Source organism: Macrosteles quadrilineatus, unplaced genomic scaffold, assembly GCF_028750875.1.
Source record: "Macrosteles quadrilineatus isolate MER2022 unplaced genomic scaffold, UCM_ALF_1.0 Scaffold_14__1_contigs__length_3811126, whole genome shotgun sequence".
NCBI classification, from domain to species: domain Eukaryota; kingdom Metazoa; phylum Arthropoda; class Insecta; order Hemiptera; family Cicadellidae; genus Macrosteles; species Macrosteles quadrilineatus.
The window spans coordinates 2397457-2411387 of NW_026542607.1; the positions used below are offsets into that span (position 1 = coordinate 2397457).

General features: G+C 36.1%; 1 protein-coding gene across 1 annotated transcript in view; it reads right to left on the reverse strand.

The window, feature by feature from the left end:
• Window positions 1-308: 308 nt before the first annotated feature.
• Window positions 309-13931, reverse strand: part of LOC129004998 (homeobox protein unc-4 homolog) — a 60814-nt gene continuing 47191 nt past the window's right edge. Inside the window, exons 2-5 of the mRNA XM_054433740.1 lie at window positions 9895-10073; window positions 3112-3373; window positions 1747-1873; window positions 309-885 (exon numbers count right to left, since the gene is read on the reverse strand). Of these exons, the coding sequence (XP_054289715.1) occupies window positions 660-885; window positions 1747-1873; window positions 3112-3373; window positions 9895-10073 (794 nt within the window). The 3' untranslated portion in view covers window positions 309-659. The remainder of the gene's footprint in view (window positions 886-1746; window positions 1874-3111; window positions 3374-9894; window positions 10074-13931) is intronic.

Here is a 13931-nt window from a genome sequence, read left to right on the forward strand (position 1 = left end):
TCATTGGAGAACATTAATGATGGCGAGGAAAGTTAAAAATACAAATTTTACATTTTAACATGATTTTAGGAAGCTTTTATGTTTGGTGCTGAATTTCCATTTTTTATGTTTGCACGAAACTACTATATTAATGGAAAATCTCGTAGCTAACGTTTTACAGTTTAACTTTAAAGCCACAATCAACATTCTTCAACAGACTTGAGTGAATCATGTATTCGTTGGAATTTTAGGATAAAAAATTAATTTATGTTTTATTGATTTATGAATCAATAAGTTAGTTCAAACAGTTAATACTGATTTATAAAATAGGAGACCCAAACGTAATTCAACCCCTATTTTCAAAAATCTATAATTTTAATTACTTTTTGACTCGTAAAAAAGTTTAGACTGAAGGAACTAAAAAACTACTAAAACATAACTTAAACTTGGTGTCGAATTAAATGGCAAACAATAAATAAGTTGAAACAAATTTCTTCTCACTAAAAATTGAGGGTAAATGAGTGCTCTGGACTATAAATCGTTTTTACGTCACGCTTAGAGTTCCTCATCAAAATTATTTTACATTTCCACCAGAAACATGTTTATGTTCACTTTTCACAAGCTTCTCTAGGAAGTCCAAAGTTCCAATATCACTGGAACCGCGAAGTCTCGTTCCACTTTCACAACTGTAATGGCGGCCCCGACGTCGGCACTGGATGTTGCTGGTGGTGCCCCGGTAGTGGTGACATTGATAGTTGCGTAGGGGATGGAAGCTGATGGTGCGTTGGACTTTGGAGTTGTGGAGGCTGAAACCCCGCTCCTAGGCTCAGAAGACTTTCTATGCTGAAGGGGTTGAGTCTTCTAGCCTTATCGACGGCGGTAGAGCTAAGATCTAACGTGGGACCCCTGCAAGAAGAAGTGAAGATTAAATTTTAAATCTGTAAGTGTGTGTAATATTTTATTTTATCCCATTTTATGACCGGATTGAATAGAATAGGTTAATTAAAAAAGAAACTGTTTCAGATGATCTTGTTTTCAAACGACTAAGGATAGATCCTAAAGATCCCTTTTCAAGTCGGATACGAAGTTTTAGAAACCCTCGTCCTTACCCTAGAGTATCTACAGTATTACAGGTAATACAACCTTTTATTGTATAACCTTGATCCAGAGGATAACTTTTTTAGAAAATTATTATTGGAAAATAATTTAATGGTCATCAGATGTTAATAATACAACCTTGGCATACGCACAATCAATATGCACACAACAGCATACGTTTTGTCCTTTTTTGGTAAATTGCATTCACACGTTTTAAAATGTGAATCGGCACTGCAGCGTTTTAAAATATCTAATTTTGATAATGCTAACATGTCAATGTTAAGCAGATTTTGAGGTTAGAAACGCAATAGTACTGGTTTAATGACGGTTTGTGTTGTTAAAGGAATAAATGACAAAAACCATCAGTCCACAAAAATCGCCGCCCTTCCATTACCCAGTATCTCACTAGTTTTAAAAATGACTTTAGTAAAACCCAAAAAACTGAAATGAAAGTTATAAGGTCCATTGCTAATATGGTACCCTAAGATATATGGGGGTGCCACTAAATGCCAGGTAAAATACATATGTTCAGGGGCACCCCCATATTGCTAAGAGTATATATCCTTATCCTAATGTTGCAAGACCACCCAATCCACATTACTGATATATGATATATAACCTAACCATAAAATATTTGCTTAACTATATATAATTGACAATTGTACAAACCTGAACTCCTCCTCGTCGCCCACGACGTCAATCTCGATGTCGCGGGTGGTACTGGAGTTACTGCAACAGGAGGAAGAATCTAGGTGACTCCCATCCACCCTGGGGCTATGGAGGTCCTTGCCCTTGCCTAGAAACAAGCGAGACTTTGGTTAAAACGATGCCACAGAAAATTATTTGTCAATAGGGAAAACAACAAGTATACAAATTACCAAATAGTTCAACAGCGGAAACAATTTTGAATATGGGGTCAATCGTAAAAAAATGTTTTGTTTTATATGTTGTTTGGGTGTATAAGACATAAAGTGTTAAAATATTACTATTCAGGTGATGTGCTAAAATGTGATAAGTTTGGAAATAGTTATTTGTGCAACTAGTGAGAAAAGTGAGCAATTGACTCACTCGAGAGAAATCCTTACTCACGAGCCGTAGGCGAGTGAGGAATGGTTTCTCGAGTGAGGCAATTGTACTTTGAACTCGAGTTGCACATTATACTTTTCCTACAGTTACCATAAAACAAATAAATTGGTGAAGAAACATAACCTATTTTTACACAGAAGTGAACTTTTAATATAACATTTAATGTGAAGTGACAAATACAACAGTACAACAGCTGACCAGCTGATTTATAGCCAGTGCTGCCAACGTATTTCGCGCGCATACGACGTTGTCTGCATGTTACGCGCTCACTATTTCGTGCCTTCACGTTGCAAATCTGGAGTGAGACAAAGAAATTAGAGTGAGACAATGTTAACATGGTCTCACTGATGAGCGAATTGGCCACTTTGCTTTCTCAAATCATTGAGAGAACATGTACATTGTTAGGTAACTGTAGGAAAGCGTATTTTGTTATTTTTAAATCTTTACAAATATTTTTGTAAATTGCAACTGGGTGAATTGTATCATAAGTGTTTGCGTGTGTAAGTAAATGATTGTACCTACATATCATCAAATGGATCTTCAATCATGAGTAGGCCTATAGCGGTTATACATCTATATACTTTTAATTGTTGGTTTTTCGTCAAATAAATATATATTGCTGTTGATTTCTAAAGCTCACAGGTATTCCCTTACTATTTAACACAAGTTAAACAACTAATACCTTTATTTAATATGCACGAATATTTGAGCAGAAAAGTAGTTGCACCGCAAAACGATGCCGCAACCTTTAACCGTTCCTGCAAACAGTTGCAAGAGTAACTGAAATCTCAAGATGGAGCCGTGACTGTTAAACAGTAAAGATTTGCTCCTTGGAAGCCACCACTCTATCCTTGGCTATTGCATAAACTTTTAGTTACAGTATTTGCGCAACGTATAAGTTGTTAGAATAACAGTTATTTATAACAGTTCCAGTATCCAGTTACTCACCAGAAGCCTGTTGCGCTTCCCATTCTCTCCTGAGCGTTTCCAGGTCCACATTGACTCCCTTGGCAGCCAGTTTCCGCTGCTGCCGCTCCAGACTCTTCAGCAGTTTCTTCTGCCGCCTTTCTATCTCCTTTCTTCTCAGTTCCTCGGCCGGAATAGGTTCCCCGCTACACGTTACAGGGTGAGCGTTATGCGCTGGTCTGCCTGGGCCCTTCTTCGTGTGCTCCTTCTTCCTCCATTTCGCCCGTCGATTTTGGAACCACACCTGAAACATTTATGATTAAGAACAATTTATCGTTAGGCCCTATTGTATCGTTAAGTATTCAGGTGAAATTCGAGTTGAATAGAAATCACTGATTGAGTTGTATAGTAGACCTTCTTAATTAGTTATTGAGGTAAAAAATATTAATATCTTGATCCCGTGTTGATTTGAGTTTACGTAGTTATTAGTTATTAGAATAATTCTGGTTAGTTGATCCCCTAATACGGTCCAATATTTCAAAAGGGTTTCGATTTGATGAACTTGACTTTGATGACTTTGATTTCATAATTTCCCTTAAGGAAACCAAGTATTGTCTTTTGACAATTTTTACATCTACGGACTTAATAAAATATAATGTTTTGCTTTTTGAAGACTTAAGTTTGAATTTGCAGGACTTAACAGCAGGTATGCAGTGTTCTGTGTCCTTTGTAAAAGGAGTTATTTATTTGAATTTATTACACTTTCATCAATTGGAAGAGTTTTAGCCTATGATTCGCAAACTGTTGTTCTCAGAAGGCTTAAATTATGAAATAAGGTAAGTTCAAATCAAACTTTAACTAGGTAATGCTCCATTTGACACACGAATGTAATGGGACATAATACTACGACCAAATTAAATAAGTGTCACGATCCCTAAAATCTTTTCAGCAAGATAAGATTCCTAAATGTCTGTTTCAACGTTTTACTTACTTATATTGCAGGGGGAAAATCGCAAAAATATCATCCCCTAGGCATTATTTACGGTAAACAGCGATTTATAACTATTACAAAGATCTCATTTACTTTCAATAACTTCTAATTCTTTCGACACGCTTACTATAGTTTAATAGATACAACTTCCGTATCGGAGAGGTGTGGAGGAGTAGTGAGCAGTGGGGAGACTGCCGTTGCGATGTTGCCGCGTTGTTATTAGTCGCAGTGAGCGGGAACTGACTTCCTCAATCCTCACAGACACAGAATATGCGCGCCAGCGCCAGCTTACAACAACGCACGCAGCGTTACACTGAGTGCTGTGCTGCAATTTCGTGTTATCTGTTGATAGTTAGAGAACATCTGCTGATAGGGAAGTGTTGTAAACAGAACAGCTTAGAAGTACAGAAACATTTGTTCCAAAATAAATGATTCCCTATGTTTGGAACGCTCTTTGATATATTTACTGACTTCTGGTGGGAAGCGACATTTCTGTTGAAAACCCAAAATATACTGTGAAATACACATGTGATGACTATTCCAACATCAAAAAGTTTTTTTTCTAGCTTAGGGGACTTCTAAACTCTCGTGGACAGTATACTGTACTCGAAGTAGTCACTGTCATAACACTGGAGGAACTGCACATGTGCGTGCGGGCGTGGAGATGCAGTGCGATATGGCAACAGCGACTGTTGCTATGGAAACCGCGTCAGGCTCTCCTTGCTCTTATTGGTCAGGTAGTCAACCTGGCAGTTCTCCCTCTTACTCGAACGTCAGATCGCCCCACCACGCCGATACGGAAGTTGTATCTATTCAAGTATAGTTCCTAAGTCTAGATCAATTCTAGGGTCAAACATTACTGACATCTAATGTATAACTTAATCTACGCTTCAAACATCAATTAACCTTGACAGCCTGGGGCAAAAAAACTGAACAGGTGTACCAAACAATCAGCGCGTTGGCGATAGAGACGCCGACATATACACTCCGTCATATATAACTGATCATATCGCTATGATCGGCGATAAAGCGAGCTGCATGTATATGTAACACCTCGAGTCAGTAATCGGAGCAGATTTATGTCATCATAAACACCTTGGACGCCATTGCTGCAAGGATGGGAGGGGAAAGGCACCGCCTGCTGCTATAGGAAGGGGGTTTCTTAAGGTATACGGCTTTAGATATTATTCCTTTAAAGTCTTTGGATTTTAAATTAGGGATAGCAAAATTAGGGATTTTAAATTAGGGGGGGTTGAGATTTTTCATTGTGTGTTGTCAAATGTTTGTTTATGTGACCGAAGTTTTTTTTTCAATTTTACAGAATACTTGATTTTTATGGTTTAATTAATTGACTAGAGTATAAATCGGCCAGCCTGAACATTGACTTTGGATGCTATGACAACTTTTCTTATCCATATTTGAAGCTAGTTTTTACATGTCTTTGATGTTCTACAATGGTTGATTTGATGTTGTTGTCTTTAAATTTTGGGTTTTAAGTTTTACGTTGTGCACTAAACTTTTTTATTATAATATAATTCTGTGTGATCGTAGGTTATTAAGTTAAATAAATCACCTACTAATAAAGAGTACATCAAAGCACAAAGGACATCGGAATATGAACATTCATTGAAATTGTTATGTTAACCTATGGTGTATTAACACAGACAATGGAAGAAACCATTACAGTATTTTATATTATTTTGTATTTTGTATATTTTATATTTTGTATATTACAGTGTTACATTGTCTGTGGTATTAGTGTTAAGAAAGTGTGTTTGATTTGTCATCTCAATCATTTTATAGTGTCCATGTTTTGTACAATATAATTGATGAATCTTAGAATCGATCTTTCAAAAGACAGTATATAACAACAGATAATTAGTTATGTAAAATTTTGAAATTTGTTTACATTCACAATTAATCGTACCGTACCCTACCCAAAATTTGGATGAAAAACCTATTTTGACAATTAACTTATTTTGAAACCCTTTTTTATTTACATAATCTATTAAACTCAGAAAACTATTTATGGAAAGTTAGGTGGGGCATGGGACAAATATTTCTTAAGAACTCTTACATGTCGAAATACCCACGTAAGTTAGGCCTACGTACGTTACCGTTTCAAATCGGCCCTGAGCACATTGCACCAGCACATTCTGTAGTTACCAGCTTTACCCAAACATTAACCTACCAAAACCCACATACCTTCCCATCTATGACGCCCTCAGGCCGTCACGCCGACCGACATTTAACACGACAAATGGATACGATATTTTTGCGTTAATGGGTACGATATTTTCGCGCGCCGCCAGATTAGATGGCAGCACTGCGCGATAAGTGGGATAATTTGTTTGCGCCCCGCCAGGCCGCGCATCGATCACTTTATTAGACATAACCTCACTTTCGCGGCCGATCGCTTGATTTTAACCCGCCTTGATTGTAGATAATGGCGGCCATTAAGGTAATGTCTTTATAGTTTCCCTGGTTAAGTTAAACTGTCTGGTGGATTTATTAAGCGGTGTTTTGACGCTAATTTATTTGTTGCTGTTACTTACAGCTATACAGCGGTTCAGAAGTGGTGTATTTCCTTTGTTGCTAACTTCGTTTTTGATTACCTACTTATTCAATTCTCAGTGACTGTTAATTATGCATTGACAAGAGGTGATGGACTAGAATACTAGAATTACATAATTGTGACACCGACGAATTGGGTTTATTACTGCAGTGACCTTTTGTGTTGTTAAGTTGACTACCGGTAGTTGAGGTTTCCAAGGCAAAATGAGTACTGTACTACCATTGACTGTGTATAGTCGATGGTACTACTATTGTGGTTTTACTATTGGAGGTTATGGACACGTGTATGAAAGTTTTTAGAAAAATAATAATTAAATTTTCAATGAGTTGTTGAAGACTAATGGTTCTACAAAGTACAGTAAAATTTTTCATTTTTCAAAGGGAAACAGTGGAGTTGATTTTAATATCAAGTATACACATTAAAAGGATATATACTTACTAAACGAAAGAGTGTGTGAAGTTTTAAATCCATTTATTTCGCTAGTTCATAGTGTTAGGCAATTTATAGACAAACAGAAACAGGACTATGGGGGGTGGAAGTAAAGTTGCAGCTGTGGAAAAGTATCATTTTATTATTTTTTCCAAATATTTGCTTTATTTCAATTGTTCCAAATGCATGATACAACATTACATTCTCATTTTCTAAACAACATGGTTTTAATTACACAACATGGTTGTAATTCATATCTTCAATTCAAAATTGTAATTCAAAATTAAATTCGTATGACTTGTCTATTTTCATCTGTAAAATTTCTTTGCCTATTAAATTTCTTTTACATTAATTGGAACTCATAAAATAAGTTGATTCACAATTCTCTATCACAAGAGAAAATGTTGCATTTTAATGAATATCATTAAGTATTTCTTCATTAAGTAAAAACGAAGTGCCTTCATACGGTTTACAACCACATTAAAATACTTTTTGCAAATAAAATCACAATTGCTTCGACCTTATTTACCTCAAAGCCATTTCGGCGTTCCACAAAGCCGCAGACTCGAGCCGCTTTTTTCTCGTTAGTTAATTTTTTGCCTCGCGAAGCCCATCAATTAGTACTGAAGGTGTCGGGTTGATCTATGGCTTGAGCCCGCGGATGCACACCTGCTTTTGAGGGGGCCGGAGGGGGGTTGTTTTGATTTTATGGGCTGTTAAATCTACCACGAGTACTTAACCCGGTGAAGGATGAGGGATATTTCTGCCATTAGAGCAGTGGATGTCTTACTCTGGTATGCGTTAGATTCAAGAAGTTTGAAAGGTTAAAAGTTCGCTGGCCTTATAATTATATACGATGGCGGAGATTGTTGCAATCGTTCGAAACGAAATAATGATACAAATTTTTATGATATTTAACAATCATAGCATGAATGTTATATTGTATAAAGGTCTAAAATTTAGAGAACGCTTTTGTGCAACATTTTATTTTCTCCTTTCTCTATATCTCCAATTCCAAACGTTTAGTTATAGTAAAGGCTGTGTACAACAAAGATGCAAAAACTCAACGATAATTTGTAAATTTGGTGATTTGTATCTTTGGTAATTTGTGTTAAGCGAGCTAGAAAATGGATGACATGTTTGACGAAAATCCTTACTTCGCACTAATAAGTTAGACCTAGACCAAATAGTTTTTTCGTGTGACCTGACTGCTACAATTTAATAAAATTCTAACTCAAACGTGCAAATAAAAGAGAAAATTCTGAATATTTTAAATTAATGTATTTATACAACCATACACCTTTCTTTGTTAGTAGTTGCATTTTATTTATCTGAGTAGGCCTGATGGAGTTAATTGGTATGCATTGAAAAGGATTAAATGACCGTTGAACTAGTTAAACAATCCTTAGAAATTGGTGATTTAATTTGATTTATTTTTGATATTTTGAAAACTTGAGGATTAGGTTGAAACATACAATTGTTGGCTAATGCAGCGTTTTTTAGGATATAAAAACACAATGCAGTTGTATTTTTTAGCTTTACAAGTAATGAATTCAACCAAATTGTAAGTTATCCTATCTAGTTATCCTATCAAGGTTAAGGATGTAGAAAATAAGTAAAATACGTTTTTTTTACAATGTGTTTCAACTAGGGCAGGTAATCTAAAGTAATAATGGCTAATCTCCTCTAAAGTAAATGATTAATCATTGGTTTATGTTTATACCAAAATAATTTCCATAAATAAAAATGATTGTAACAAACCAAATTTATTATACACCAGCAACCATATAACGCTGTTCACATTCAGTTTTGCACAGTTGGCAACCCGTTGTTTTCCCGCCGGCGGGAAGCTGAGTATCGATTAAGACGGCAATGATTAAATAAACCAAGAGCCAGATGGAGCGTCTCAAGGGGGCCATTTTGACCCCCTCCCCCCATCTCTAGGGGGCCACTACCCTCTGTTTCACTTTGTTCAGATTTACCACCCCGTCCCTTCCCCTAAACCTCATGTTCTGGTTTGTTGCTCTGTAATATTGGATCCGGGGTGAAGCTGTGGTTTTGTACAGCTCTTTACCGGATTTTACGGCCGTGTTTGGGGTTGTTTTGGGGTGTTTGGTGTTCGGGGTGAATTATCGCTTGCGCTGCGGGCGTGATGTTATTTTTATATATTTCAGACGGTATGGTATACGTACGCTGTAGGGATTGGGAATATAATTTATGTTTGTCATCGTGTGTTGGTAAAACAAACGAAATCTAAATTTTAATAGTTTTTAAGTTATTTAGCTTGTATCACTTCAAAACATTCCTTTGAGCTGGTTATAATTGCTAAGTGTTTGCAACAGTATTTTGTCCAATAAAAGTTGATGAGCAAATTTTGATAATTTATTAAAATTTATGTTTATTTAATCTAGAAAGTTTATTTTTTAAATGGTCAGTTTTAGGTTAGACACCTAATAGGAGGAATATTGCTAGTAAACAAATGAAGATACAGCAAAGTGTAACTTAGATAATATCATCTCTAAAAACATTTCTTCACTTTCGTGAAAAAAGATTTTTACAACCACCCAGATTAGGATTTTATCCAAACAGCTGTCACGTTAGTTTCATTGAAAGAGATAAGCGACGGATTGACACAAATTATTGATTGCCCGAATACCTATTTCAATATATTCATTGTTAAAGTAGTACTCATATTTTTAGTAATAAAGTAATTAGTAAACAATATTTTTTCATCACAATTATGAATTTGTACAACAGTTGCAACTGTAAAGCGATTGGAACGAAATTTTCCAAATAATAGGTATGTATTATAACATTTTTGCAGACTTACCGCAACTCTTGACTCCTTCAGGTCTAGTCGTAACGCTAGAGCCTCCCTCATAAAGACATCAGGGTAGTGACTCGCAAGAAACGCACGTTCCAGCTCCTCCAACTGCCAGGAGTTGAAGTTGGTTCTGGAGCGTCGTCTCTTGCTGGATGACAAGTCCTCGTTACTGCCCAGCTCACCATCTGTAACAGGTTACTGAAATGTAACAGTTGTGATAGCATCAAGGTAGTGACTCGCGAGAATCGCACGTTCCAGCTCTTCCAACTGCCAGGAGTTGAAGTTAGTTCTGCACTGGAGCTGGGTCTCTTGCTTGCTGGACAACAAATACTCGTTACTGCCCAGCTCACCACACCATTTGTAACAGGTTACTGATATGTAACAGTTGTAAATAGCATCACTGTAGTGACTCGCGAGAAACGCACGTTCCAGCTCCTCCAACTGCCAGGAGTTGAAGTTGGTTCTGGATTGGAGCTGGGTCTCTTGCTTGCTGGACAACAAATCCTCGTTACTGCCCAGCTCACCACACCATTTGTAACATGTTACTGAAATGTAACAGTTGTAAATAAAATTAGGGTGGCTTGAATTGCGGGAAACGTTGTTCTGGTCATCGATTTACCAGGAGCTTACGTTTGGTCCTGAAGAGTACAACCATGGATTAAAGAATGTACAAGTATTAGGGATATACGTGTACAAGTGCAGTACTTAAAGAAAATGTCTACGAACCACTCTTGAATCTATGGTACAGCTTATAAAATTGCACTTACACTGAAATTTAACAGTTATAGGAATAGCGTTACAGACATTTAACTGTTGTGTGAATAACAGTATTTTAAAGATTCTTTGTCGACTTGAAAAATGAGAACAGGAGAGATCATCCTAATCACCATCACTATTTCGAAAATGTGCAAACATCCGTTCATCTAGGTAGGTAGCAAGTTTTCTGTTCAAGAATATACAGTAAATATTCGAATATCGAACCTTAAACCACCTTCTCCCATATATTTAAAATATATGAATAAATTAATTTATGTATATTATTCTGTAATTGTAAAAACTAGCTAAACTTAGCTCCCTATACATTTGTAAATACCATGTGTAAGCTCACCAAATATTGTTGTTTTAGAAATACATAATTTAAAAGCTACAGAAAAATCTATTTTGCCTGATTTTTGCAACATGCTTTTGTGTGATATATAAAACGTGGCTTTGAGAAATAAAAGAAAATTGAGTACTGTAAACGCAGTAGTAAAATACTTATGCCTAATTTACAAACGTAAAAGGCTTTATAAGTTCCAACTAGAGTATGCGAAGAACTATTACAATAATTCCTTTACCAACACATTATGATAGATATCTTCAATTTGTCAAACCAGACCTGATTAATTCTATAACCAATCTGTATCAATACTGTTATGATACGCTATCACACCATGTATCGGAGCCGGTTATTATTCAACCCCCTCCAATATAAAGGAGTGTTTCAATTCTAATTAACTTTTGTTCTGAACGCCGCCCCGTGATTTCAATAGGTTAGTATCGGTTGATTTATTATTATTAGTTGGCTTATTGTTTTGGAAGCGATGGCGAAATGATTATCAGTGTCCCAAACTGGGAATTTGGAACATTATTTAGTCTGGCATGTGTGAAATGAAAATCTACCAACAATTGTAGAGTTAAGCTATAAATTAAATTTATAGAAATCCATATTTTCAGTTTTAGAAGGCTCAATGTTTTAAAATGCAACACGAAAATAACATGGATACAATATGGATTTGAGTTTTTTGTAACACATTATAGCAAAAGTAGGCTAAATTAAGTAAGTGTGCAAAACTCTTTTCAGTGCAATTGACAAAATGTTGAATACGTGATCATTGTCATTTTATGGTTTGGTTATGTACGATTATCTCACTTAAGAAGTATGTAGTGTTATTATTCTGTACCATCAAATGCAGTCGCAGGTTCCCACTTGAAGTATCTCTTAGCTTTAATTAAACATGTTCTAATCATAACTTAGACACATAAAATAAGGCATGGGACACTTTTAACATGATACATGGTGAGCTGATATTTCAGTCTCGTTGCAGATTGGCAGACCATCTTGAAGATGCTATGTATACTGTAGTTGAATATTAGTTCCATTTATAAGAGTATACATAGGTACAAGTTGACAATATTATTCCAAAGGAAAACAGAGTGTAAAAATTCCCATTAAAATGTTTTACTGAACCCGTCAAAACATTTTAATTAAATCCCCAACGCGATAATCTGTTAAGATATACCGACCACGGTTGACCACAATATCACAAAAGTCTCTAATTAAATCTCCAATTAAAAACTTCCATAAACATAAGCGAAGTTATCTCTTCAAATTTAACCGCGCATAACTTTGGACGTCGCAAATGGAGAAATCAAAACGCACCGTAAACAAGCCTCACATTTCACAGGGATAAATAGTTTTAATTAAAAGTGATATGTTTATGACTGGTTGCGACGGTGCTGCTGCCTGGCCAAGCGGCTGGGCGGAGAACTACCGGCGCAGTTAATTCCCCCATTAGGTAACCAATTAGTGAAGAAAGTGGCCGCTACCAGCTACCAGCGCTAGTTACGCGAATGATTAAATTAACCTGGCTGGCTTCTTTGATAAATGGACGGGGCTAATGAGAAAGATGTAAGGAATGGGCGGTTTAATCGATAGGACTAATTAGCTTCGGTGCAATTTCAAGGGTCATTTTAGAGGTTAGGTTTCGCGTGGGAACGATTTGTTGCAAGTCGGGTTTAGGTTAGGTTGCATTTGTTATGCTTTTTGTAGGCTATGGTAGAAAATGCTAAAACAGAGTTACCTTGTAATCTAGTATACTGTATTTGATTATGTATTTTTAATAATATTTTTTGGAGTAAGGTTCTAGCATGGATGCTACCTTACTCTCTAGCCTTCAGTGTTAGAGAAACGAGGGTAATTCCCATCATATCTACAATAAATTAAGTGGTGTTTAAGCTTATCCTTTAAAAGGGTTTTTAATACCCTTTTTCTCAATGTATGTTCACTGGATGCTGACAATTTTTTTAATTAAAAGTAACTTAACTGTTTTGGAGGGATTATAAAATTTCAAAGCATAACATTTTTCAACCATTAGGCACTTAGTTTAAGTAGCTTTGTAGAAAAGTACTCTTGTCCTATGCAAAGGACAGTCCATCAGTATTCGAAAGTAGCAAGTTTTTTACAGCCTTGAATGATGAATTTATTATTACTGCCTTAAATTTAATTAATTGCGTGCTCATACAAATAATCACTTCCTTTAAATTCAACAAATGCAACGAAAATTTGTAAATAATAAACGTTCACCAACCAAAATTCATTAAGCAGTCCAAAATCCAAAATAAAACATCCCTTAAGCTGCAGACAAACCCCCACTAACTAGTTTACCCTCAATGCTGACCGGGAAAAGGCAAAGGCTATTACCAGTTTATATTGGATGTGTCGAAATAATTGGTGTTGTATGGGCTTATCGGGTGCTCACCCCTAATGTTGGGGGAAGGGGCGCATCTATCAAAAGGCACCCAAGGGGAGGGATGTATAATAGGCTTATCAAGTCCGCACTTGTCCTAGGGTGTTTGGTTTGTCCCGACGCTAGTGAGCTGAAAGTATTCAATGAGATTAAATATTATCCGTTTAACTTGGAGTTTTATTGAAATAAACGGTCCTAATACAGATCCTAGGGGGACTCCAACTATTCATTTTTTGTCGTGGAAGATAATCCAGAACACACTTGTCCTATGGTGTTTTTTTTGCTCCGACGACAGTGGATTGAAAGTATTCAATGAGATTACACATTAGCCATTTAACATAAAACTATTTCTTTTAAATAAACGTGGCCTAAAATAGATCCTTGTGGGACTCCTATTCTATATTTGAAAGTGGATTGTATAATTGTGCAACGTGCTTACCCTTATGAAATTTAAGTGTTAAACTGACTTCTCATAGAGCAAGTTGACTTATTATTGAGTTGAGGCCTTTTTAATGTGCGCTGTTTGCTTGAGTA